Here is a 27,792-nt window from a genome sequence, read left to right as displayed (position 1 = left end):
GATCTACTGATGGCAGAGAAAGGAAGAAAGTGATACAGGCATGGAAAGAAAGGAATGATGACACAAGCCATTACCAACACTTCATCACTGATAATGTCTTTTGGTATTACATGATTTATGGAAAATACTTAATGACAGTTTAGTCATAGATCCTCTATCCTGCTGGTCAATTCTGCCCATCTTAAAATTACAGTTTCATTCTGGAATTTTAAGAATTTATTATGTTATCAATTAATAAATTGTAATCCAGACTGATTTAATTTTTATGTACTTTATATTTTTTGTTCATACTTTGGACTTACAATTTATGAGAATGCTTAAAGTTATTATTAAAAAACCCTTGATTTTAAGACACAAGCGAAATAAAATGTTAATTAAGCATTTATAAATTAATCACCACTTGTTTGTAAATAACAGAAACTTATCCAAAGGAGCTGGCAAGGTGTAATAAAAACAAGGTTTTGGAAATGGTTTTAATAAATATACAATTTAGAAGGGTCTTTTCCTCCCGTCTCTTTGTTTTCATGACATCTTGTATTAGGGAAGCAGCATTTTTAACAGCTTACATTTGAGACATGATCAGCTTTGGACTCACCCGTGGTTTGCAATCTGTCTCTTCCTACAGTGCTAATCTGGCACAGTGATGCAAATACAAGCTCTGTGCCAAATCCTATGCTGATGTATGGCTCCAGTACAATCCTATCTGACTTCAGTTAGAAATGCATGGAGTATAAACTCCATGCATTTCTTCTATGAAGAATTTCACCCCTTCTTCTAAGCCAAATGATTTTTTATCTGATCTGCATATGGTGTTGGGCAGTTTAGCATCATTTGTTCTCATATCTCAGCAGCATCATGCTGATTTACAGCAGCCAAGGAGCTGATCCCATACGTACAGCTTGCACTACAGCAGTGAAAATATTTCAAGGGAACTTCTGCCAGAAAAACTACTCCTCCCCAGATTATAAACCTATGCTGTACTGGAAACAATGGATTTCACACTCCCAGTCGATACCTTTGTTTGAACAAATACCAGGGAAATCTACCACAAATGTGAAGAAAAACACCTGCCAAGCTTCTTTGCATGTGCTCACATTGTACTAATTGCAGTAATTGAAATTCTCCTGCTCCATTTGTTCAGCAGCAGAGTGGGAGAGCACAAAACCATATGCACAATGAGAAGAAAACAATTGTGAAGTGATGAGCTAAGACAACACACAGACTGGGAAAAGATGCACTGACATTCTGCTGGAAAGGTGCAGCATATCAACAAGGAAAAGGATCTGCAGTGGACCTGCAGTGCTGGGCTCCATGAAAACCCTGCACAGCTATCTACAGACACCAAAACAAACTAGTAAAAAACATTGAACCCATAGAAGGGGCAGAGGGAATTAGTATCCAAGATTAAAGGTTTTGCTAGTTAAACCCCCAGCAAAAATATCTCAAGAAAATTTGAAGTTATGCTCTTATCATACTGCTATATTTTAATATATTAACAAGTTCTATTTCCTCCATGCCCTAAATGATGTAGAAGACTACTTTGGAGTAAAGAGTGAAATATATTAATGCCGTCCAAGATGGAAAAATGCTCAGTTATATTTTGCTTTGTGTATATGTGAAAAGCTACTGTAATGACTACAGAAGATCTTTTACACACATATTTGAATTAAAGTGAAGCAACAAAACACTAAAGAAAAAATGCTGTGGAATCAACCACAGGGCTTTTAAAAAATATTTCAAAGAAATGTTAAAAGCACTATAGAAGGTATTTAATTACAAATTTAGAATAGGTGCTATGATTGATTCTTCTTAGAAGAAGGGGCTACTGATCATTATGGAGAGTCTGTAATCAATTTCGAACTATCAATGGTAAGATACAATCTAAGTATGGAGTTCTATTTTATTAATTTACATCATATCATTTTCTAGACATCTATGCATAAAAACAAATACATGCAGAAATTTAAAAAAAATAATAATGTTTGAATTCAGACCTCATCTTTGATAAATTGAACTTGACATGAAGGTTGTCCAAGATTTCATATTTCTCAGAAGAAGCAGATCTGGGAAAACTTGTCATTTCACTTTCCAATTGAAACCTTTGCTCAAATTCTGCAGAGCTGTTGTCCCATGAATCATCATCTGTGGTAAAATCTGGATTATGAAGAGCCATACACTGCAACCTGTCACACATTTTCAGTAAACATAATAAAACAAAAGAGTGTTTTATTTCAACAGGTAGTAGATGCAACTGACCTTGCAGAACCTTACATTCACTCTGAGAGATTTTTATGGAAAATTTCATAGAAAGAGATTTATTCAGTACCGACCAAAGTCCCCTTGGTGACACAGCTGAGTAGACTGGGGAGCAAGAGCAAAGACCCCATGACATCCTGAGAGTACCAGTTCTCTGATACACCAGGCAGATGTATTTCAGAATTTGGTGTGCAAGCTCTATCATGAGGACCTTCCCTATAGTTCTGCTGTGTCTTTCAGTGCACTTTATGTAACAGCACATGGAGGAAATACAAGCACAGAACTTGCAGCTGTCTATGCTTAGGGCTCTCTAATCACCCTGACCTCACACCTTACATCCTTCCCTTCCCTTTTTCAGCCCCTTCTCTGCTACCAAGGTCCTCCAGAGTAATTCTCTGCTTACAGCCCCTGCTATCCACTTTATTTCCCAGCAGGTTTGGTGTTAGGATATAAGAACCACATGCAACTAAATAGAAGAGAACTTAGAAAAAAAAATTGAGAATGAAAGTAACTCACCCATTTTCCTCTGAGGAAACCTTCAGTAGTGGTGTCTTCTCTGTAAAAACAGTGCTTTTTGACCTCGAGCTGAATAATTTTGAAAAGTTGAAGTGATATCTTTGGAGGGAGAAAAAAAAACAGAATAGTAAGTCTGCAGAAAAATGATTCACTAAAGATCTACAGAAAATTTTGCTACAAGTCCATCTAATTAGTAAAATATTCTTTAAGAAGGGTGTTGACATAAATTTGAGTTTTCATTCATTAAGTGTAAACTAGTCATGGTAGTTACTTCCTTATACTCACAGAGGACTCATTCATATATGTTTACTCTAGCATACTTCATAAAATATGAGATAATAGAAGAACTTATTTCCCATAAACGGAAATGGATCACCATCTACAAATCTCTAAATCAAATCTCTACAGCAACCTTGGCACTCTTGGTATTAGGGAAGAAAATCTGAATACACGTACTTCATTCCTGCATTTCTGCAGCACAATCCCTTCCAAACAGTTTCTGTCAAGTCTTGGTCCTGGTGTTGCAGATAATTAAACAGTGTAAGCTACTTCTTGCCATATTGCAGCTTAGCATTGTGAAAGAGCTTTTTGCTAATGTATAAATCCCCAAACTTAAGAAGCAGCTGAAGACAATCAATCACAATCACAGAGGTCCGGCTTTGGGGCAGACTTTGGTAGAGACTAAATATTTGAGCCATTCTAGAACACATTCCCATGACCAGGCTCTTTCAGAGAAATTTCCTATCAAAATCAACATTATTCAGGTACACTCAGATTTATTCCATTCAAAATTGTAGCCTTCTACTACCAGAAAGTCTTGAAGAAAAATGCTAGACGTACAGTCAAAATGCAGATCTCAATACACCCAGAGGAAACCCACTTAGAGGAAACCCAAAGTTTCTTCCACTATGGCTGGACTGTGAGGGGAAAGAAATGATAAAATCATAGACTTCTAAATAAATACCCAACAGTGACTGGTTATTCACTAGTAGTCCTCTAAATATAAGGACAGCTCAAAAAGTAGGATTTGCATATTTGACTTTATAACACGACAGAAGACAGTGAAGTTTCTTGCAATTTGTAAAGCTGTGTCCCAACTTTGACTTTGTAAAATTAAAACCTCCAGATTTAATTTTATAGTACCTCTGGGTACTGCTTTGGCCTGTTTGTTCAGTAGTGTTTTCAGTCAGAAATGTGCTAGGTGCAGAGCAATTGGATATGGTTATTCCAGCCTTGAATGGTCACAACACTGATTCAAACTCTGCTATAAGTCACATATTTTCAGTCTCAACTGAAGAAAGTGAGAGTTAGAGAGATTCAATTACCCAGTACCTCATGTCAAATGTTGGGCAGATTACAACTCAGGTGCTACGTTGCACTGACACTTCATCTGTGAAGAGATGATTGCATAATCTGTAGCTATCAAAGTGCTTCCTTTTTAAAACAGGAGAATATCATTCACACAGAAGAAAGTCTAGGTGGAGAAACTGTTATTTTGAAGCAAGTACTCTTCTAATCTCATAATGGCTTTCAATGTAAAAAGCTACATGGAGCTTTTAAAAAATGGAACTCATAGGGATAGCAAGAACACTATCAGGGCTTTAAATGTGTGCTCACCATGCATTGCTGATATACTCTGGCTAATCCAAACATCCCACTATACTCAAAGTCTGCATCCAAATGGGGCGATTTTTATAACAATTCTGATGGTGGACCTTGAATGTATGAGTTCAGAAATTTGACTCATAAAAAGACCACTTACTGTTTCTACTTTTGAACACAACAATGTCACTTGTTCCACAGGAGAAAAAGGTTTCAAATATAATATATGCTGTTCTGATCTTACCTCACCTTGTGCACACTAATAACCTTTCTGCACTTCCTTTTGTTCTTTTCCTCCTGGGGTGTGTAAAATCTGAGACTAGTAACCAGACACCTTCTATAAAAATTTCCATTTTCTTCTAATTGTTAGGAGTTGACACCAACATTGCTTTATGTTATACAGGCATATGAAAATCCACTGACAATCCAAACTTCAGCAGCTCTTCACCACTACTGTGAATAACCAGTTTGCAAATAGTGCTGAAGGGCAAAGCAACCACAGGAATGGCAGGCAACAAGAAAAGGGGTATAAAGGTCAGGTGAGAGATGGCTTATGTGACAGAATCTGAGCTGAAGAATCCAGAATGCTAATTAAACACATCACCTTCACTTAGATATCACCCCCACTTTCTTCTTACACTTTGTTATCCTCACTTGCTGGTACAGGTCCTGTCACTTTTAAATGGAACTATGAAGCTGAACAGATGGTCAAGAATGACAAAGACAGTAAAAAAAGGAAAAGTTCTTCAGATAAAGTAAAAAAAATTAGTACATGACAACAACAATTTGCAGAGAATAAAAACACATGGACAAGAATAAGTGGCAGGAAACAGCCAGGCTTGACAAAACAAAAATAATTAGAGAAAAAGCAGAAGAGCCTCCACTCCCCCATGATGTGATTACTCTAATTAGAGAATGAGAGTAATATAAACAATAAAGCTAATTAGGGCATAAAGGAATCTTGAAGGCTGAATGCTCAAGAAAGAAAAGTTGTGAAAACATCATTAAAAAATTGCATGGATTATAAAAATGAAAGTCACCCTTAAAAAGAGAGCCTAGCACAAATCCCTCTGTGCCACTCATACTTCTGCAGAGATGCTGGAGGTGCAACTTGATCATCCACTTAATCTAAACATAAAAGATCATCTGCAACCAAAACTTAGGAAGGCCCAAATACCCTCTGCTGATAGAGGACAAAGTCTGCAGTGCTCAAAAACTATCTTAGCATAATTCTTAGTACTCCTCAACCCTGCAAGTAGCTGGTAATTGGGACACTGTGTAAATAGGAAACAAATCAAAATGTAACACATTTCAAAAGCTGGAGTCAGGTTGCACTTTGAATGTTTCTTCCTGAGCAAATAGCTAGAAACTTAGGTTATATCCATATGCTAGTATGGAGAGCAATCCACCTCTACTGAGCAATTCAACAACATTACCAAGAGGCTAATCACCAGGTCAGCTCATTAACCACTTGTGGGTAGGCCTGTTTGCAGGATGAAAAGACCACTCAAGATTTGCAGGCAAGGATCTGGTAAGCTGGACACCACTTTTGTTCACAGTTCTTCTCTCACAGTTCAGACTCAAAAATTATTAGCATTTTCTACATCAAATATGAGAATCATAGAACAGTTTGAGTTGGTCAAACTGGCTTTCTGGAGAGGTACAATGAGAGCAGGAGATGAAAAGGTGTGGGAGACTCCAGCTGCTCCCACTGATGGGTTGATGACTCCTCAGACATTAGTCAGGGTTGGTGGCTGACAAGGTCTGCTTCCCATTACCTGCAGGTGATACCTTCCTGCTGGAAAGCCCTAGGTCTGCACTCTGACACATTTTCAGGCATTTCCTAATGGTGTTTACACCTGAAATTGTAAACAAAAGGAAAAGGAAGACTTTGTGGTGGGCCCTGATGTTCAGCCATAAGCAACATTTCAATCCCAAGTGCACTACAGCAAAGGATACCAAAAGAAATAAACATCCTACAAGAGCCTGACAAAGTAAAAGATCATGCTGATCCTAGTTAGGTTGCAAACACTTAAAATAATCACTAGATCTGACTGGAACCTATTACTTGGCCCTGTATTGAAAAGATTAATCATGACACACAATGTATTGCTTTCATTCCTTATAATAAAAAAGATACATTTTAAATATCAGCTAATATAATCCTTCATCTCCCATATGTTATGCCGTGTACAAAACTATCAGTTGGGGACCTATTTCTATGAAAACATAAAACAATAATTCTCACTTCCATGGGAAAGATTTGGTCAGAATTAAAGAGGTGAATATGGAAGCACATATATTATGAAAGTACATCAACAGTTTATACCATAAAGTATTAAAATTTTCATTTTATAAAAAATTGAAAGTGAAATCTCTTCAGGGGAAAAAAGAGGCTTCCCTGAATTAGTAATCTGACTCAAAACTTGTAACTAAAACCATTATAAGCATGACCTTATTACTCTCTACAACTTCTTGAAAGGTGATTGTAGTCAGGTAGGGGTTGGTCTCTTTCACCAGGCAGCAGCTGACAGAACTAGAGGACTGTCTCAAGCTGCATCAAGGCATTCCAGTATAGGTTGGATACTAGGAGAAAGTTTTTTACATAAAGGGTGATAAAGCTCTGGAATTATCTGCCCAGGAGGTGATGGAGTCACCATCCCTGGATGTGTTTAAAAAAAGACTGGATATGGCACTTGATGCCATGGTTTAGTTGAGCTGTTGGGGCATGAGTTGGACCTCTTTAAGGTCTCTTCCAACCTAGTTATTCTGTGAATTCTGTGAATGAGGTTACCTCTTAAACAAAAGCTTAAGAATACTACTGAGCCAAGAGCTTATAACAAATACAACAACTAAGCAAAGTTTCCTAGAAGAGAAGTCCAGAGTAAAAATATGAGAGATAATTAATCATGAAGGAGACTAGTCCCAACAGCATGAGTTCAATTTATCATTACTACATTCTTTTAGAATAAAGTCTAATTTCAGAAGCTTCATCTTCCCTAAATAGAAAACATTTATACAAATCATATGTACTGAACTAATTAGTCTTACCATAACGGTAAAAGCAAAACAAAACAAAAACCATAAAGAAAGAAATCCCCAGACCAGCTTTTGATTGCACTTAAAACACATTCTTCCACCAAGTTGATATTCGTGAGTTTCTGATAAAGTCTATTTTTTGGGGAACAGTTATGCTGTACAAACTGTGCTGACCAAGATCAAAGCATTCAGCTCTTAAACCTTTACCTTTACTGTGCACTAAGAAGCTGTATGCATACATCTGACAACTTTGTCATACACGTGTGCCCACACAAAGACACAATCCTCTGTGACGATTTCTCCTCAGTGGTAGCACACCATGGGGAAATTGTTATGACTACCCATCACAAATCAAGTGTGGCAGCTGATACACTCAGAGTCAAGAGAAGAATCAAAGATTCCAGAGCTCATATCTTGAAAGAGTTTCCAGATATTTCCTGATTACTTCTTTACGTAGCTTCATCAAGTCATCAAATAACCTCCAGACCCTTTAAACCCATGCCCCACTTAGATGCCAGAAAAAAATGAGAAATTAAAGCATTATTTAATACAGACCCATTTTATATTTTACTTTTCTAATTTTCTATTAGACAGGACTGTACAGGATCCTGCAGAGGGATCCCCAGAGAGGGATCCTGAAGGGCTGGCACTGCCTGATAGCATGACACTGTGAGAGGTACAGCCAACTGGCAGGTCTCATTTTGAAAGACATTGAGGTGCTGGAGTGTGTTCAAACAGTAAATAAGGTGGTGAAGGGTCTGGAGCAGCTGAGAGAACTGGGGTTGTTTAGTCTGGAGAAAAGGAGAAAGAAAGGTCAGGGAAGACCTTATCTCTCCCTGAAGGGAGGGCACAGTGAGGTTGGCATTGGTCTCTTCTCCCAGAAAACAAGTGGCAGGACATGAGGAAATGGCCTCAAGTTGTTTCAGGGATAGTCCAGATTGGCTGTTTGAAAATATTTTTTTCACAGAAAGGGTTGTCAAGTATTGGAGCTGACTGCTCAGAGAAGTGCTGAGTTACCAGCAGGTAACTCAGGTATTTAAAAGATGTGTAGATGTGGCACTTAGGGCCAGGGTTTAGTGGTATACTTGGTAGTGTTGGGAAAGCTGTTGGACTTGATAATCTTAAAGGTCTTTTTCACCCTAAATTGTTCTATTATTCCAAATTGAGAAACATATGCCATGACAAGACCCCAAGCAATTAAAGAACATGCTTAAGAAATGTGTAGGGAAATGTGTGCTGAGCTTATCCTAGATGGAAATGGCTCCTTACATAGGGCACACACAATGTGCTTGCTTCATTTCATTCATTTCTGCTGGATTTGGAAAGTGAACATGTTCTGCAAAGGCAATTTGAAGTTCAAAAATAGCCTGGAAAATAGAGTGCTTCATGTGATTCCTGTTTTAAAATCAAATCAGGCTTTGTAGCTGATTGGTTATTGTGCTTCCCTGGGGGAAAAAAAAATGGGTATCTCCACAATTTGTAATTTGTTTACCTCAAGAGTCTTCCCATCCAGGGCAAAGAGACCTGTCAGGGAAGGTGTCCGTCAATAAGACATTGGGGGGGTAGTAAACAGAGCAGTACCTCACTCTAGTGGGTGAAGATAAAAGAAAGGACTTAACTTTAAGCTGCCATGAAATATGTCTGACTGCACCTCAGAGAGACTGTTCCCCACACATTTTCTGCTCCCATATCCGGGTATCATGGGGTCCATCTACCCTGTGGGAGGGAGCCAGGAGCAGGGACTGGCCATGGGTCTGGCAGGGCCATGATCTTCCCAAGCAGAGCCTGTCCCATAGCACTCAACAAGGCAGCAGGGACAGGATAGGGATGGGGACACAGGTCAACCCTGATTTCATGAGCATCCAGCAGGACCACAGTGATGCAGCAGGTCCAAAACCCACCATTTGAAGGAGTGAGAAGTAGCACTCAAGAGCGTATCTGCTGTTTCCTCCTCTAAATTTTCTACTTCAGCAAAGGAAATTGGAAAGCTACAGGAGACCACATGAAAAAGTGAAGACAGTCTGAAGAAGAAAATAAATTTCAGGAGCAGAGGCTACCAAAAGAGTTTAGCTGTCAGCGACTGCCAGCAACCGCAAATTTGAAAGAGCCGTCAGGAACCAGTAGCAGTCCAAATTCCAAACCCCCAGTTTCCCTATGGATTACACTGACAACCTGTTAAGAGGTATTATCTGCAAATGCTGCAGGGTATACTGAAAAATGAGTCTGCAATAGGGAAGCAATTTATCAAGAACATTTAAAGCATGACTGCATTTGTGACACTTTGGTATATTCTGCAGATTTGGCTTTTAAATGCCAGCATTTTTCCTTGACATTCACAATGGGCTTTCAGCTTAACCAGCTCAGCTGCTAACTTAACTTACGACAAATAAAGGGGAATCACACCTTTTTTCTAGTCCATAAGGGAATTTGAAAAATCTCAAACATTGAAAAAGTGGTCACAACTTAATTCTTTAACTTTATATCTGACCAGACTCTCTTATAGATGCAATATGGGGCACCTGAATGATGGAAATATGAACAGAAGAGTAGGCCTGAAATAAAACTAGATGATGTACCCATGTGTAGAGAAGGTTGTTATTTGTCAAGCATTGAAGTGATAGAATGTTGTCATCTCAAAGGTTTGGGGGAACATATGTTAAAACATGAAGATTTAGAGAGCAGCTGAATTCCAGAATTATGGAAGAAAAGGATGCACTATTAAAACAAGACTACTGGCCACTTCCAAGATGAAGGAACACCTTTGTACACAACAGTGAGGGAGGATTACTTTGATAAAATTTTCCTTAATCTAAGCGATGTACTGACAAGTTGTGACATTCATTGATTCTTAGGGCTTTTCATATATGCTTATGCCACTCACCCTAGTTTTGGAGACTGAAAAGAGTAAAAAGAGTAATTAGTTAGCTATAGTTAGAGATCAAGAAATGAAAAATCTATTTTTTTTCCTTTTTAAAGCATTTCTTTGAAAATTGCTGTTCCCTATATTTCATTCCAAGAATTTGGAAATAGGATTATTCATAACTGTAACTTTTAGATAAAAAAATACTTTGTCACTTAAAAAAAGTGTCTCTATTCCTTATATGGCTTTGTTCCAGCAGTATAGTTTAGCTGTATGTCATATATCTTAATACACTTTTTCCCTCCCTGTCAAAGATATGCCAGACTCTTTCCTCTCAGACACTGCGTTCCCTTTAACCCTATACAGAATGGAATAACTTTGGTTACTCCATTGTTTCACACAGGTGACTTCCTTCCATGCTTTTCCTCAAAATAGCATATTCTTCCTGAGATATGCCATAATATTTGTTATGTATGTTTTAAAAATTAGCACCATCCCAAAGCTAAATAAATCCTGAATACTGATCATCAAAAAAATAGATAGAACAATAACTCTTCACATAGACAGACCTAAAAATCTCTGGCCAATATATTTACATAAATAAAAATTAATTCTGTGCTCCCAAATTAAAACAAAATACAAAAAGGGGAAGTGTCAGTGTGCCTTAAAAAGAAAATTCTTCATCAAGGGATTATCTGCAGAAAAAGGGAAAGCCCATGCTGACATGCTTGTCCTATGTTAGCAGCTTCTGAACCAGCAGCAGAACACAGCTAATACAGACAGTTAAAGACAGAAGAAATTTTACAGGTGTTTTGATTCCTCAAGCAGATACAGTGCCTGAATAATCTATTACTTTTTCAATCAAAAACACTTGTTAGCATTCTTAAAAGAATGAACTGAAACCACCATTTAAACATTAAATAAGCAGTTCTTGTCATTTGCCATGTGTTGAACCAGACAGTTACACAGCTATTTGGTTATCAACTCAGATGGATCAAACAGGCTTCGTTTTCTTGAACCAACAGTGCCTCCAAATAAGAAAAGCTGGAAACATAAGAAAAGGTGCCGACAAACACAATTCTTGCATGTATTTTTTCAATAAAACAACTCCAGAAATCATTGTCAACAGTCGCTGCATCAACAATTCTCTTTTTAATACCATCTGCACAGGCATTTTGCAAAAAGAAAATATCCATATAGTGGGACATAGCAGGTAAATTGAAGGATATTCTGACAAAATGGAAATGCAAAGGAGCCAAGTAAGTGGATACTCTTGGCAGCAGAACAAAAAATAAAATAACAAAACAAAACAATAAACAGAAAAAAAAAACAAAAAAGACACCAAAGTGCCCATTAATCCGACATCACTATTAAAAGTTAATGTGGACGTAGGTCTTCTGCACCTCAAGAAACAACACAGAATAAAGGTTGTTCCTTTATACAAAAATAACGGTTTAGAGAGCGAATAATGTAGGTTCATTTGAGTCATGGCATTTAGAAATAGGTTATAATTGAAAAGAAATATTTTAAAAACAGACAAATATAAAATGTTTCTGAGAAGTACAGGTTCATAGTCGGTTGTCACAGAGAAAAAAAATCACTTTGTACTATTTTAAGATAATGGAATATGAAAATTAATTAGAATAGTGGAAGAACTGAAGCTACAGGAATTATTTCCTCCAGTAGCATTAGGAAAAAGCGTGGGCTGAAGAGAAAAAAAAAAAAACATGACACATGGCAGAGCTGAAAGAACAGATTTAACCTAAGAGAAACTAAGAAAAAAGCATGTGGACAAATTTTAAACAGAGCATTGTTTAGAGAGGATAGATTCCATCAACATTTTTTATTTGTCATGAGGTGTGGCTGCAGTCTCAGCTCTGAAATATTATTCCACTTTATCTATTAGTTTATTTTGGCCAATAATCAAATGCTGTAACCACAATAGGAGAATGTATGTTCCTACTTCCAACTTTATTGTTAATGAAGACCCTCATTCCTGAAGAGATATAGATCCAGCACAGTTAGGGTCCAGATGATTAATTTTGCATCCAAGTAAATAAATTACATTACATACAAGGAAGCTAGTGTCAATACTTAATTTAGATGATCTCAAAGTATTACATGCATTACCTGAATCTTCTCAGGTTCATATAGAGTTTAGGGAGTATGAAGACCCAGAATTCTCTGCTCTCCAACCTATCTACTTGAGCCTAAAACATTTTCGGAGTAGCATATCAAGAAAATTAAATGATCAATCCTACTCCACATTGTAAATAGATTGGTACATTTGTTAAATGCTTTTGATGTAGAGTTCTTGTGTGTTCTGCCTCACAAACATCAGATTTCCAGCTGATGGAACACGTGACAGGTCTAACAACAACAGTGTCACTCTATCAACTCTTGTCAACAGAAAAATAGATCCAAAACTGTGATTAGTACAATGTCCGTACATACAAGTCCTTATGACAATCTATCATTCTCTTCCGCCAAGGACAGTCTGTCTTCTGTTAAAATAGGCAAGTTGGAATATTTCTGGCTATGTAATCCTCTTCAATACTTCCCTTCAACTAGGAACAGGTTTGTAAGGAGTGCTTGCTGTCATTTTATTTAAGATTAAAAACAATAGTTTTCCAAACACTGATGTTCCAAATATTTACTCTGAAACATCACTACTTCTTACAGTTCCGATTTGGCTAAGTTTTGGCAAATACTACAGTATGCCAAGTAGATGTGACCCAAAAATAATGTCTAAAATGCATGAATTCCATTGCACCACTTTGTAGAGCATTTTTTTTTAATTGGCCTATACTAGAAAGCACTGGGAGGCCCAACATACAGAGCACAGAGCAAACTGGAAAAGAAGACATATGCTGCCAATGGATGCAACAAAACCCCACATATTTATATAATATTACAACACAGCCCTTCTCTTTTAGCTTATATGACTAAAGACACATCAGAAAAAAAACAGACAGGTACTCCTTGTTACCCTCATTCTGGGTTTATTATTCCTTTTGGCAGAACAATTCATTAAATTCAGGTTCATCCTTTTCACTGTATGAGGTTTACATGCTGAAGCAGCTGTCAATAGACTCCTGAAGAGGATTGCAAGTCACATGTCATTGACATGGTTGAGAAGGTAGAATGGCTCCTATGATATCTAGGAAGATTAGAAACAAAAGAGTATTTGAAACTGCTTTTACTTTTTTATTTTCTTGGCAGCAGAGAGAATGAATTGCATCAGACCACAAGAGTGGGAGGAAAAGTCACTGCAAAATATTTACGCTACTCAGGATTAGACTTCTTACAGTAAATTCCTCAAAAGCATAGTGTTTCCTTCTTAAATATCAAGTGCAAAGCCCTGCCAGACATATGAGTTCAATGTAGCTGCCAGGGTGGCCATCTGAGGGAGATGCTTTCATATTTCACTTCAGAGAACTCCAGGCAAGGGAGTCCTTACAGAAACTCTGTCCAAGGATAGCAGGGAGTGAATGGCAGATGGACTGTGTTTACTGTCCTTACTGACTAGCACAGAAAAGACAGTAGCTCTGAAAGTGTGAGCAAAGCCTTCAGCCTTTCACAGCTGCTTCTGAATGATGCTAATTCACACAGTTCTGATTCAATAGCTTCCGCTCCACTTTTTAAAACTGAGTGGCTGTAACTGCCAATCTGTTTTATATTTCACCCTGACCAAAAGAAATAATATCAAAACATGCAAAGAGGGAAAAAAAAAAAAAAAAAAAAAAAAGATAAAAACAAACACAAGTGCATTACTTTTGAACCTACCCAGTTCTGACAGCCCTGGCTCCAGCTCACAGCGCTGTCCTTGATGTAGCTCCGACCTGCTGTGGGCAGAGCTCTGTGTGGTCTCTGACTGCTGCTGGTCCATTAGCACAATTATTGCAGGCTGTCCCTGCAGCCCCATTAGCCCCTATCAAGCAGAGAATTGCTTGCTTTGTCACTGTCTGTAAGCATTTTGGTGACTCATTTATCAGCTTTTTCTCTATTTCAGATAGTAAATCACTTGAGCTCCTTATGTACAGCAGGTTTTTTAAAAAAACCATATGATTTGCCACACTACAGACTGTGACCTTTTTTTTTTTTTTTACTTCACTGGCTAATTTCTCCCATCTACATTAATCTATTTTTCCATCAACTACATTCAATTTAACATGAACCTCAGTTCTTTATTATACGACCATCACTATCTGAGAAATTTTTGCTGCAGCTGAGGAATGATTTCCAGTGCTTTTAACACAAAAGGACAAAACACTCTGATGCTAATTAATTCTAAAGAGAGAGACATTTACAATTTGGGGCAGACTGAACGATCCCCATCACCAGCAGAACTGTGCTCTAAAACATGTGCTCCTGACAGCAAGCTATGAATGGGAAAAAAAAAAAGAAGAAAGGAAATATTTCTTTCTGTACTTTCTTGTGGGGTGAGATTGTTTTATTTTATGAGGAATCGTAGCCTTCCATGTTTTTATCTTGTTAACATGTCTTGCTTTTGTTTGAAAGACCAAGCTGGTAGTAATTATGAGTGCAAGATATTCAGTGTTAGCAAGGAATGCTGCTAACTTGGCTGTCTGGCTTCAGGGTTTGGGACTGACAAGTTCATATTCTTGTTACCTGCAGCTTTGGGTGGAGTTGAGATTTTTTTCACATCTGGGGACTGATTGCATCAGAGTCTAGCTTATAACAACAGCATTAACTTGCTTTTACCTAATTCAATCTGTAGCTCAGTACACCCTGCTCAGACTCTGTATTTCATGCCGTATTTCACCTTTACCTAGTGTCCCTTTGTAGCTGCATGGAAGAGTTTCCATTCATCTTTTCTACTACTTCTACTGCCCCTGCATTTTACTAATATCTGTCCATTTAAAAGCTCCTCCTTCCATTTCTGTCTCTAAGTCTTCTCTCCTCCTCTGGCAGCAGCTCCCCAGCAGTATGGGCAGAAGATGAGACAATTTTTTTGGCCAAACGCTCAGTATGAGCTAAGCCATTAGACTAAAGACTGCATACCCTTCCTCTCCTCTCCCTTCAGGCCCTTATATTTTCAACAAAATAACAGTAATTGGAAAGAAGAATCAAGAGTACATGAACAAAACAACGCTGATTAACAAGAAATTTTCTTATAAAGTAGAACACCTGAGTAAAAGTTGCTGTTTTAATAAATGTTTCATTATATATTTAAAAAGTTTCAGTGAAAGAAAAAAAATATTGTCTTGGAGTCTGGCAGATGGACTGTGTCTAGCAGATGTATGTGGATCCACACACTTACCAATAACTGGGAGATATGTGTTTAATGCTACTCAGAGCAAAGCAGAAGTTCTGTATCCATTTCCTACCAAACAACTACATAAATTAACTCCCACTAGCATTACTTTTTTTTTTTTAATAGACTATGAAATCAAGACTTTTTTTTCCTCTCCCTCTATGCTCTGCAAAGTTCATAGGCTGCTGCCCCTCCTCAGGCTCATTGAGGTCCACACCTTAAATTTCAATGGCCCAAACTTACTGTCGAACATTAGATTTCTCTCCCTTATTCCCTTTCTCAACTATTTTGGCTTCACTTTCAGGTCATGTCTTGTTTTACCCTTCAGCTGCAGAGCCTGGACCCACAGAAAAGTTGCCATGTTATCATGCAGATCATTTACCACGCAAAACCAGTGCTGCAGTGGCTGCCTATATGCATGTCCACCTATATGCAGTAATATATGTAAGACCATGGATTTATTATGCTTTCTTTTCCTTCTTCCTAGTCACTGTCCATGAGAACTCAGTTGTTTTTCCTCACATAAAACTTATGCACATCTACATGGCAGAAAAACTGGGACAAAACTGAAATTTTATTAATTAGTATAACTTGTCCAGCTGCTAATGAGAAGTTATAATTTCTGTAAATGGTTCAATATGTCAGAGCTGCCACCTGCACACACACACACATCAGCCAGGAGCAAAGCACACAGACCCATTTTTCAACGAAAAGCTTCATGGAGAGATGTTGAGTGTCTGAGTTATTTGCTCCATCACAGGTGGCCAGCTACTCCTCCTGTCAGCTATTTAAGCCCCAGGCATACCCGCCTGCTCAACTGTGACTGGCCCTTCACAACACATTTCTTTTTGAAGTTTGACTGACTTGTTTGCTTTACCCTTCAATGTAAAAATAATTCTGACAATAAAAGCCTTTCCTTGTTTAAACAGGGAAGTTTACGTGAGGAAAGTGCTGTCCAGTCCCATCTTGTATATGGCTGGTATCTTTCCACAACTGGCCTAAGAGGTCTCACAGAGACAAACCCTATATTATTAACTATTAGGAAAAGGGCAGCTGCTTTCAAAATTTAACAGCTTTGTGGAAGGTCACAGTCACTCAAATTAAACATTTGGTTTTTGGAGGTTAGTATGCTGCAAATTCTTCACTGAGTGCTAAGCTCAGTGTTTAGTCTGACAATTGGGAAAGTGTGAAGCAGCTAATTAGTATCCCCTAATTCTTTCAACAGAGCACTCAGAAACAAAAATTAATAATGGTGGGTTCTTGTTTACAAAATGTTCTGTCAGAGCAAAAAGCATTTGAGTGGCTACATGGGAGCACTGTGATTTTAGTCTGTCAATGGCAGAATAGAAATTGTAGTATATGACCAATCCAAGATAATGTGAATAATTATAAGCAAGCAGCACTGAGATGATGAATAATACAAAGCAACAAAAAATTAAACAACTTTGAAAACAGAGAAACTTATAATGAATGAAGCCTTCTTCTGTTTGTTTCATTATCAGCAGAAACTATGTCAAAAATCAGTCTTTTGCTGAACACACCTCTTTTGATCCAATGAAGCCAAACAGTCTCTTTAAGTTACATCATACAGCTATGTTTCAATCTTGCTTCTGTTACTATGGCAAGGTACCTTACTATGGCAAGGTACCTTTTCCCAGGAAATTTGTAGAACAGCAAATTAGAATAGGGCAGCAGAACCCCACAATAACTTATTTATTTGCCTATTGTGTATGATACGGTCTTTCTGTTTTACTTCCTACCATTTAACCTAAAGTTTTGCTAGAGCTGCTTATTGCTTCTTTCGAGCTTTTCAGGCTTTGAATGGTATTTTAGGACATTGTAAAGGCAACAGCAGGAAGCTTTAATTTAAGCTACGAGAGTCTCAGCAGTTCCATGCCCCAACACAGTTTGCTCATGATAAGCTGTGTTGCAGCCACACACCTCCATGTAAGCAATAGATGTTTGAGAGGGTCTATTTAAAACCAAATGAACCAAATTAAATCAATTAGCAAATTTGGACTTTACAACTCCTTCCATATTATTTGTTTACTGCAGTGTCATAGCATTTAAAGGTCCACATAGGGAATCAAAATACAGAAACATTTACTATGGATAAGAAATGAGAAGGAAGACAGAAGTGCCATCTTTCAGACAGCAAGCAAGATAACCATCACTTGAGAATGATGAAGGTGGCAGTTTGTTATGAAATCCTCTATCTGTCCTGGACTCTTCTCTAATGTTTGTGTGATTGACGCTAAAATCAGAATGGTTCCAACACAAACAGGCAATTATGATGTGAAAATTATGCTTTCTCTGTTTGATTGTTAAACAGATGATCCCATTTTTTTCTAGTGGCCAAAGATCAAAATTAGCCTTAGGATGCACCAAAAAAAGTGGTTTTATTGTTTTCAAGGATTTTTTCCCCTTAGTCTTTTCCCCTATCTTTTAAATTGTCACATAAATTAAAGAAGCTTTTAAATTGTCACATCAATTATACTTATTTAGACAGCAAGCACGTCTTCTTGACATCTAATTCTAAATCTCATAAATGTCTTTTAAAAGTAGCAATACCTCAACATAATTAAAAATCAAATCTGAGATTTATAATGCCTTATGGGTAAAGGCATAACTTCACTCTCATATTGACTTTTCACTATACAATACCTTCTCCTCTTCCAGTTTCTCCTGCTAACAGGAAATAAAATTACAATCTTCTGCTGTTCCGCTACAAACCCAGGATTCAATAGACACTTTTAACTCACTGACCTTCTCACTGCAAACCAATCTCCCTACTGATCCTGGGACCAGAGATTCAGGAAGAGGTGGATTTGCTTGATTGTTTTTACTTTTTATTATGTAAGTGAAACTTAGGGACAGAAGAAATGCTGAAAAAAATAGTTTTGCTTGCTGAAACATATTTTCAAGCAGACTAAAAAAACCTGAGATTTTTTTTTGTTATCTTATAGATGGATTTTCTTAATGACTCACAAAGAATAAAGTCGTCTAAGGACTATTATATTAAATGATCATAAAACTCCAGGGCCAAATTAATCCAAATATAACTTCAGTGGAATAATGCAAAGTAATTACTTCCATGGAGTTAAGAATTAGTATTCACCTCATTTCTATAGATTACCTTTAATGCTCATGAACTCCTAAGACAAAAATAGCTGACTTCTGCCCCTTCCTGTGAATCACAGAGGAGGATTTCAGAGTTGGTTTTTATAAAAACATGCTGTTGAGTTCTTCCCATTCAAATGGCACTGATAATGATAAAGACCAAAGTGCCTTTTGGGGCGCCACATTCTGTATGTACAGAAACATGATGGAAGGGAGCAGCCTGTGTCTTTAGAGATGTCAGTGCTGACCTGAAGAGTGTTGCCCATGCTGCCACAAAGCAGTGTGGAATCTTCCTGCAAGATAAGGAGCCCGTGAAGGTGGTTTGGACCAAGGTCCATTGACTGTAAAAGTCACTTTCACATAACTGTAATGAAAAGGATCCTGGTCAAGCCACTGTTTAAAGTCTGAGAGAAATGAAAAATCAAAATGCAGACTTTCATTGCCATGTTTTGGTACCTTAAAAGCTGCATTTCTAATAGTTCAAAGTACACCACAGTTCACTGTAAACATACACCTAGGCCAGGTGCATTCCAGCTGAACAGGATGTCACTGGAGCGCATTCATGGTCCACTTCAGAGAGGCATGCCTACATTGCCCACAGCAAGCAGGACTGAAGCAACTATGTTGCTCACAAGAAGGCAGACAGGCTTATTTCTAGGGGAAGGACACTCTGGAAATACAGGATCATTGAAGTGACCATGCTGGATGGTCCAGATCTCCTCACACAAAGCCAAGGGAACCTAAGGCAATGCAGTAAAACCTGGAGTTAGAAGGTACCACTCTTCAACATGGAAAGTAAATAAGAAGGCATTCTGACAGGCAGGCAGCCCAATAGGTACACTGATCACAAAATACCTGCAGCACTGTGCTGCAATCAAATGGAAATGCTCAGTCCAAAAGAGAGTGGACATGTCTTTCCCAGGGTAAACAGCCCTACTTAACACAAGAACACTTTCTTAAAGGTAATTTTAGAGAGCAAGATAAATCCCCTTTTCTATTAAATAGATTCTTTGGAAAGTCTTGTGTCAGTATACATTTTAAAAATTTAGAGAACCTGGGAATCTTATCCTGAAAGATAATTCAGCAATTTAAGTTAAGTAGATGCATTAAAACAAACCATACAGACGTGCCAATTTAGTGAACCACTTTATAGGAAAAAAAATTTGGTGTCCTCTCTTTTTTAATCATCAGTAGTTTTCTTTGCAAGTAAAAGAACAATTTACATTGAAAGCTAATTCTCATTTTAATGAAACTAATCAAACAACTTGTGACTGCAAAAGTTTATCCATGTTTTTATCTATATTCTGTTGGGTAGTCCCAATGATTTAAGAGTAATTGCTCATTTAGAGTGGTCATAGAGGTCACATCAGTATTTGAACTGCACCTGATGTATATTGGTTAAAATACATGCTAAGGAGAGACTGATAAATTTAATCTTCATGCCAAAAAAAAAAAAAAATCAATATTGGAAAAGCAAGAGGAAAAGATCAACAAGAAGAAATTTTGAAAGATCCTTTCCTGAACCCTAATATACTGCTATTGAAGATTAGATATACATTTGTCTGAAAGGGAGCATGGGTATGGCTATGGCTATTTAATTGTACCTCTATTCCTAAATCACACACAGTGGCTCCAGTTTACTCAACACTAACAGTGTTAGCAAAAGACTTGGAGTTATTCCCTGTGCTCACAGGAAGGTGAGCTCCCCCATGACCCCAGTATTTTTCATCTCTGGCACCTGAGACCAGAGATGACTGCCAGACTGGTTCAGAGGTTCACAGAAGTTGTGTATCACTGCTACACGAATTCATATCACTCACTGAAAAATAATAGGAAGAAGTTATGCCAAAAATGGTGAAAGCTGGTCCATAAGAATACAAATGTGGATTTTGTTCCCGTGCCAAGATAGTAAACAGGAGAGTAGATAGCGCTGGCAAACACAGCTGTAGCAAGATATAGATGTGAATTCACAAAGGAAAAACCTTGTCTTCAGATGCAGTCAGTCCTTCCCTTCTCTTGCCTTGCCTTCTCCCCATCCCCACATATATGGTGTACTTACCATGCTCTTTCAGAAAAGGACATTACCTCATCGCTTCACATACTGAACTAAAGAACTTTTACAAGATTTTTTCTGTCAGTAAAAATTCTTAGTCAGCACAAAAAGCCTCAAATACTCAAAAAAATTCCAAAGGATTTATAGGACTTTTTTGGTCAAGCTGATAATTTGATTACTTTTCTAATATTTGGAAAGCATTGCTATAATGATTTCCAATTCTCACTCTGACAGAAACACTTTCAGATGCACATTAAAAATTGACTGAGTTGGCTGTAGATTTCTATGCCATACTTATGATGTGTATAAGTAAGAGGCACAACAAAACTCATCCAGCTAGCCTGGCTCTCCTTTGCTTAGGTCACGGAACTTACCAAAATGTCCCAAACTTCCTTTCTTCCCAAGATAAGCACATTTCCTTCTAACTGAGATGAAGGGGCATGGGACAGATCTCAGCCCTGCTCATCAAACCAGAGATGTCACCAGCACAGCCAGAACTGTGGGGAGCCCCCAGGACTGTATCTCCCACATGACATGATTTTCCTGATTTCAAAATCCACCTGAAATATTTTGGCGTCTATAAATTTTTTCGAAGTGTTTACAAATAGAATTGCTGATATTGTATCTGTTGCAACAGGAAAGATTAACACCCCTGCCCAGCAACCTGCACCTTTCCTGGTGTGGGAGAGGATGCATGAAGAGCACACACTCCTTTTTGATGTGTCCTTTGATGTGTGGCATGTCAGCTGTCAGAGTTGTGCTATATTGTGCCATTTTAGTGTTTGCAGCCTCAGCTGTAGGGATTCTCTCTATGATGCATTTTTTTGTAAGAGGTATAGGGTGGGATATGAAAACTACTCTATCTCTGTGTGTTTTCTGACACCAAGTAGAGAAGAAAAGCCAATTGTCTGATCTTGGAAACACAGCAAAATTGACCTGTGGTGGCTATTAACACTGAGATTAATTTAGAAATCTGGTGATCCATGACCCCTCCATGGCAATTACAAGTGCCCTGATGTTCCATTAAGGTTTTGCTTCTTTGTGTCGGTGGGAGAAATATTGACCTAATGAACATACGTATCTGTCCTGCAAGGAAATAAAAATTAATTTTGATTTGCAGAAAAAAACGTTCTGTTTGTTTTTATTCTTACCTTCCCTGCATGGGCACAGGAGTGAAATCCTTCCCAAGTTCAATGCAGCCATCCTCCCCTATTGCTGATTTTTCACACAGAGTTTGTGGCTCTCCAAGGCTTGCTACCATGCCATGATACTCTTTTAATAACTGCAGCTCGTTGCAGCTTCTGGTCACTGGTTTGGCTGCCACCTTTGCAGATAAAATGGTTTGATGTGATGATGTCTGATTCAGCTCCATCTCTTGTTGTCTAGAAACTGTACTATAATCTTTGTTATCCCAGTACATCAGTCCTTGGGGGGGCGTTCTCCTAAAAAAGTGAAGACAAATATACTTGGGTTAAATTGAATGGGCTCAATGTTTACTGCAGTACAAGCTTGTTAAAAATGCCAATTAAATTTTTGAGTGCATTTTTGGGTATTTCCCTTGTTCATTTATTTACACAAGGAACAATTCCAATGTTTTAAACATCTTTGCAGCTTCAAAATTAGCCACTATAAGCACTGCATTGGATAAACAGGTGGGTCATCTACTTCATCCATGTCTACCATTATTTTCTCCCACAAATCTCCCGGTGACTTGCACTGACTTATCCCAAAAAATAAGCCAAAATCATCTCTGTATTAGTGGCACAAGAGTCGCTGCTGCAGAACATCTTCCCAGTTTATGAGAGCACTGCTTCACCACCACCACACAGCTTCTCTCCAGTAGCTGTGGTGACAGCAGCCTCATGAAAGCCATCGCTCTCCACCAGCCCTTGTGCTCCCTTGGAAAGCCCTGTCCTGCTGCAGATCCACCACGGATGATGGACCCTTATTAAGCAGAGCGGGTACGTGAGTTTTATGAATACAGTGTGCTGCTCCAGCAGTTGCCAGAGGCTTTTATGAAATGTGAATCGAACCTTGATGAAAATGAGATTTTATGATATGATTATTAATGGTGATTATAACAAAAAATAGTGCATAACAGTTGAAAAGCTTTTATGTTCTCATTATTAAAATTCAATCTGAAAAGTTATAAAAACCACTTCAGAATCCCACAAGGTGCACAACTCAGACATGACGACTGAATTAAAGATCAGCCTGTCTTAAACACATGCTGTGGAGTTTAATCATGGGAATATTTCAGCATAAAGTGCCAAAGCCACTGCAGAGGACAGCAAGAGCTCAGGAAACAGGCCTGTCAGCCTTCAACATCCTGTGCTCCAGAGCACAGACTTGTCAGAACACATACTTGCTCCTCCCTGCAGAGATCTCAGCACAGGACACTTAGGTACTCCTGCAGGGCTGTGGGGCAAAAAATAGCACAATAATAGGCTCTGCTTCGGTCCCAGTGGGAGAAATCACTCGAAACAGAAATTACAAACAGCTAATTATGATTTCGTGCAGATTTGAGCTCTCATGGCCTTACAGATTAGACGGGAATGGAAGTTACTGAAAAAAGAAAAGACCGCACATACAACCACCACAAACATAGGTCTTGACTCCAGGTAAAGGCAGGCTTGCTAACCTTTAACCAAATCTAAATCAGAAATTCCTTCCCCAGGTGGCAAAACTTTCCTCAGTTCTGTATTTCTATTTCTTTCTATTTTCAATGCCCTTAGTTCTCATCTTCTAATATTTTTCACCTGTCCTTATAAGCAGATTGACAAACACTTCCCATCACTGCACAGTAGCTGGACTACCATGTCCAGTCCTGGTCCCCACAATTCAAAAATGATGCACAGACTAGAGAAGTCCAAGGGAGGGCCACAAAGATGATCAAAGAGCAAGAGAATCTGGCCTGTGAGAAAAGACTATAGGATTTAAGTATTTTCCTCCCTCAGGAAGAGAAGGCTCAAGGGGGACCTCGTTGTAATTTCAGTAGTTAAAAGGTGAATACAAAGAAGACAGGCTCTCTCTTCACAAGCAGCCACACAAAGAAGAAAAGAGGGAATGGATTTGAGTTGTGTGAGGATAGGTTTAATCTCAACAACAAGAAAGAAATCTTTTGCAGTAAGAATAGCAGCAACAACATCCCCAGGGCATGAGGTCTCATCACTGCAGACTTTGAAGGCACAACTAAATGATCTCATTGAGGCTCCCACAAAAGGTTGGACCAGATGGTCTTTTGAGGTCCCCTCCAACATGAGTTGCTCTATGAGTCTATAGTTAATAGCCTGAAAAAGATCAACATAAATAAAACTTTTCTTAATTGTGCTTTACTGATTTTCTTGGAAGGGAGAAAAATGAAATGGAAGGCAGGGAGAGTGTGTTAAACAACTGAAAGAAAGAAGGTAGCATCTACTGCTTTCATGGGGCTGCCATATTTAAACATGGCTAGCATACACCAAAAAACTCTAAAGATACTTGAATTTTCAATGGCTTATATCTCTCCTCCAGATATTTTCATGAAGGGATGCCTGGTGTAAGGAGCACAAACCTGCACGAAGTAAAACCAAACATGCTGTCAGTGAGCTGGTCCAGGGCTTCTCCATGGCCTGAAAATCACAGAGCTTTTGTGATCAAAGACAAAATCCTGAGTGAAAGTAAGTCCTGGAAAGCCAGATTTGCCACTCCTGCATGGAATCTAAAGCTGGGAGGTGTTGGGAGGGCAAACACACACCACAGAGAGGCCACCACTGACCCACCAACACTTCATTGTCACCTCTGGCAGCCTGCAGCCCTATCAGGCAGCAGGTTTGCCTGTCCTAAAATTCCAAACTTGTTTTCCAAAATAATAACTTTGAAATGCAAATACTTCCAATACCAACAAGAGGAGATAATTGCTTTTGTCTTCAATCTCACTTTATATATTTATTTACTGGATTTATTAAGATACTTTGCAAATCATAATAGAGACATCTGTCTATTCATTCCATTTTTCATAACATTTGGTTTGTCTGAGTTCCTGTATTGTATGAAAATACACAGATTTTGAAATTATGTCATGCTGTGGAAATGCTAAACCTACAGCAACTCAGGCTGTACTGTTTTAAAGTTTTTAAAAGACAAAAATCTGAACACAACCTCTGAAATTGACCCTTTCTGACCCTCCAAGTGGGATTTTTTTATCTTGATGTGAACAGGGACCAAATCAGACAGGCACTTGTATGCACAAAAGCCTTAGCTTGAAAGACATTTATTTTCAGAATTAACGTCAATGAAAAAATAAAAGAATGTCAAGGACGAGGAGCTTGAGAGAAAATCTGATGTCTAGTTAAAAACCCATTAACTTCTTTATTGTACATTCACAGAAGCTTTGCAAAAAAAAAAAAAAAAAAAAAGTAACACACCATCATTTTTCCACAAGAGGCAGGCATGGTTGTGAATGCCTATGTGGCTAAAACATTGCTAAGGCAACTATCTCCATGGTATCTAAGCTTCTAAGACATCAGTGCATCCAACAAATTCTTGAACGATCACATCTCCCTGCAGTTACACTTTTATTTCTTCTTCTTTTCTCTTACTTTGCAATGCCTCCATCAGCAATGAGACATAGGTGAGATGCTATCATGTGAAGGTAAGGAGAGATTTTAGCCAAGAAAATTCTGATTTTGGTACATTCTGGAACTATGCACCAGCAAGAGTTTTTTAGCCACAACTAGAAATTGGTCCAGCCCATGTTGGTCCATCCTGTGTTTGGCTAATACAGTGATAATAAAAAAATTAAATAAATAAAAGAGCTAATACTAATAAGAGTATTTTAACCACATTTGTCACCCCTTTTCATCCCTTTCATCCAAGCAGCTGAACATCCACTCTAAAAGTACTAGTGGAGAAGTCATTTTTTAGATGCATATAAGATCAACAGGTTATGTTATTTTATTTAAGAGACTTTTTGCATTTAAAAATCAAGAATTTAATCAGGGTCCACGAGGCTATAAAATATCACATCTGCTCAAGGTAATGCCCAGAAGTAATGCTTCCTGTCTTGCTCATGCCATCATTTATCAAAGCCTTTTTCCACTAAGACTGAAAGAAAAATATCTCCCCTTCGCTGTCACTTTCCCATTATCAGGCAGAACCTGAAATTCTAAAAAATTATTAGCTGAGGAGGGATGCACATATTCTATACATACATTCCCCTCCAGACATGCATTTCCCAACAGCTTCCCCACAAGTCAGACAGCTGATGTTGTCCCTCCTGTGGCAAAGACACCTGCAAGTGTTCACAGCAGCATGGAGGAGAGTTGCTGCTCTCAGCCTGCAGCCCACGGAAACAAAGCAAGGCTTCAGTACTGCAGCTCAGAATTCCTCCCACCACAGGCTTGTCCTCACATGGCCATTGATACACATAACCCTGGCCCTGGCATCCTGGGGATAGGGAGATGAAAACTCAGCTGAAAACCTACTCCTAGAGTTATGATCTAAAATCACACAGACACACATGCTCCTGCAATGCCATTGCCAAAATAGTTATTTATATTTATTTATTTTTAGTAAAGCAAAGGTACTGCAGTATCTAATGCTGTCATGTGCAAACAAGAACTCTTGGTATTTAATTGGTGTGTTTTGTCTTATAAATTGGAAGTGTCTCTAGCCGTAGGAAGGCAGGAAGGCTGGTTTGGAAACACAGAGTGTTGGAAATCCCTTTGACATCTAGGATTTTGCAGTATGTTCCAGTGCTGCTGTTTTCCACAAAACCCTGCCTATCCTACATATATGATCTCCATTATCTCATAGGGTGATGTTAGAGATTGCAGAGAAAAACGCTGTGCAGAGCAGACATCTTGCATGGCTGGGAAGAGGACTGAGCATGATGTACAGAGTGGGGCTGCAGGACAACCCACAGCAGATCATCACCACTGACTGGTCCATGGTTTTGGGGTTGTCTTTTTTTTGCCATCTGCCAGTGCCAAGAGGAGCAGTAGGGGTAAACCTGTGTTCATCCATTATGCACCAAACATACAAATTTCCCATTATGCACCAAACGTACAAATAAGATTCCATTAAGTTCCTGCCTAAAATTCCTGTCCAAGACTCACCACTTTTGTTCCCCATGATTTCTTGGCCCAGGGCTACAGGGAGGGCTATTTAGCAGGTGGAAGCAGGGTGATGGGTTATAAGAGGCTTTGTCTCCATCAGTCTGCCCAATAAGAAATGGTTTCAAACTTCCCCCAAGAGATCTGTTCCCAGGTGGGGGCTCCCAGGGACACCCAATGCTTAAGCCCTGTTACCTTATATTCTCTCTCTCATTAGGTTTTAAAGTGTTTCAAATACCACACTTGCAAACTGGCAGAACTTATCAGCTTTCAACAGGTACTGCATTTCCTTAGTCAAAAGGAGGGTGTTTGTCTGAGAGCAGTTAATTTTCCTAATCCCTGTACTAGATGCTGAGACCTACTGGATGTGGGGCAGCATGGAGCCATTCCCTGTGACCTCACATTCCATGCTGTTGATCTGGGATGGACATTCACATGTCCATGAAAGTGAAAAGGGGACCCAGCTGCAGCACCTTGAGGACTTCAGCAGAAGACCCTAGATCTCAGGGCAAGATGGTCTTTGCTGCACTTCAGTGGCTTGCTGTAGGTGGCAGGCAGCCTGTGCTGGCACAAGGCTCTTAAGGACATCCCAGCTCAACAAAAGCAGGCCTTACTGATGAGACCCTGCTGCTCAGACCCAGCAGCTCAGACCTTCCTGCTGTGTTAAGGCAGCAGCCCCTGGTGCACACAAGTGGCCTTGGCTTCATCAGTGCCTGGGCAGCTCACAGGGCTGATGGGGATCCAACACCACAGCTCCACCGGAGGACTCTGAGCAAAACAGGACACAGGAAAAATCTTGCTGTGCTCAGGGCCAAACTTGGCCTCTGCAAAGGCTGAAATCCCCAGTCTCCCAGTGCTGCTGTAATCCAGCAGCTGCTGAGCCTGGAGGCATGGCATTGCCTTCTGAGGACTGGCATTGCCTAGACTCCCACAGAATTCAGGGAGGCGTGGGAGTGGAGGCCTTGCAGGATGG

The 27,792-nt window shown here is 38.9% G+C and overlaps 1 protein-coding gene across 4 annotated transcripts in view; it reads right to left on the bottom strand.

Annotated features, from left to right (window-relative positions):
* OCA2 (OCA2 melanosomal transmembrane protein) overlaps window positions 1–27,792 on the bottom strand; it is a 186,293-nt gene that overhangs the window by 137,341 nt on the left and 21,160 nt on the right. For 3 of the 4 annotated variants that reach the window (XM_038148622.1, XM_038148613.1, XM_038148626.1), the window contains 3 exons: window positions 21,876–22,166; window positions 2,773–2,871; window positions 1,995–2,183 (listed from right to left, as the gene is read on the bottom strand). In XM_038148622.1, the coding sequence (XP_038004550.1) occupies window positions 1,995–2,183; window positions 2,773–2,871; window positions 21,876–22,144 (557 nt within the window). In that variant the 5' untranslated portion in view covers window positions 22,145–22,166. The remainder of the gene's footprint in view (window positions 1–1,994; window positions 2,184–2,772; window positions 2,872–21,875; window positions 22,167–27,792) is intronic. The other variant, XM_038148627.1, reaches the window with a different exon arrangement.

This window comes from Motacilla alba, chromosome 1 (genome assembly GCF_015832195.1).
Source record: "Motacilla alba alba isolate MOTALB_02 chromosome 1, Motacilla_alba_V1.0_pri, whole genome shotgun sequence".
NCBI lineage: Eukaryota > Metazoa > Chordata > Aves > Passeriformes > Motacillidae > Motacilla > Motacilla alba.
The sequence above is the reverse complement of the archived record's forward strand: the minus strand, read 5'-3'. Positions and strand labels throughout refer to the sequence as shown.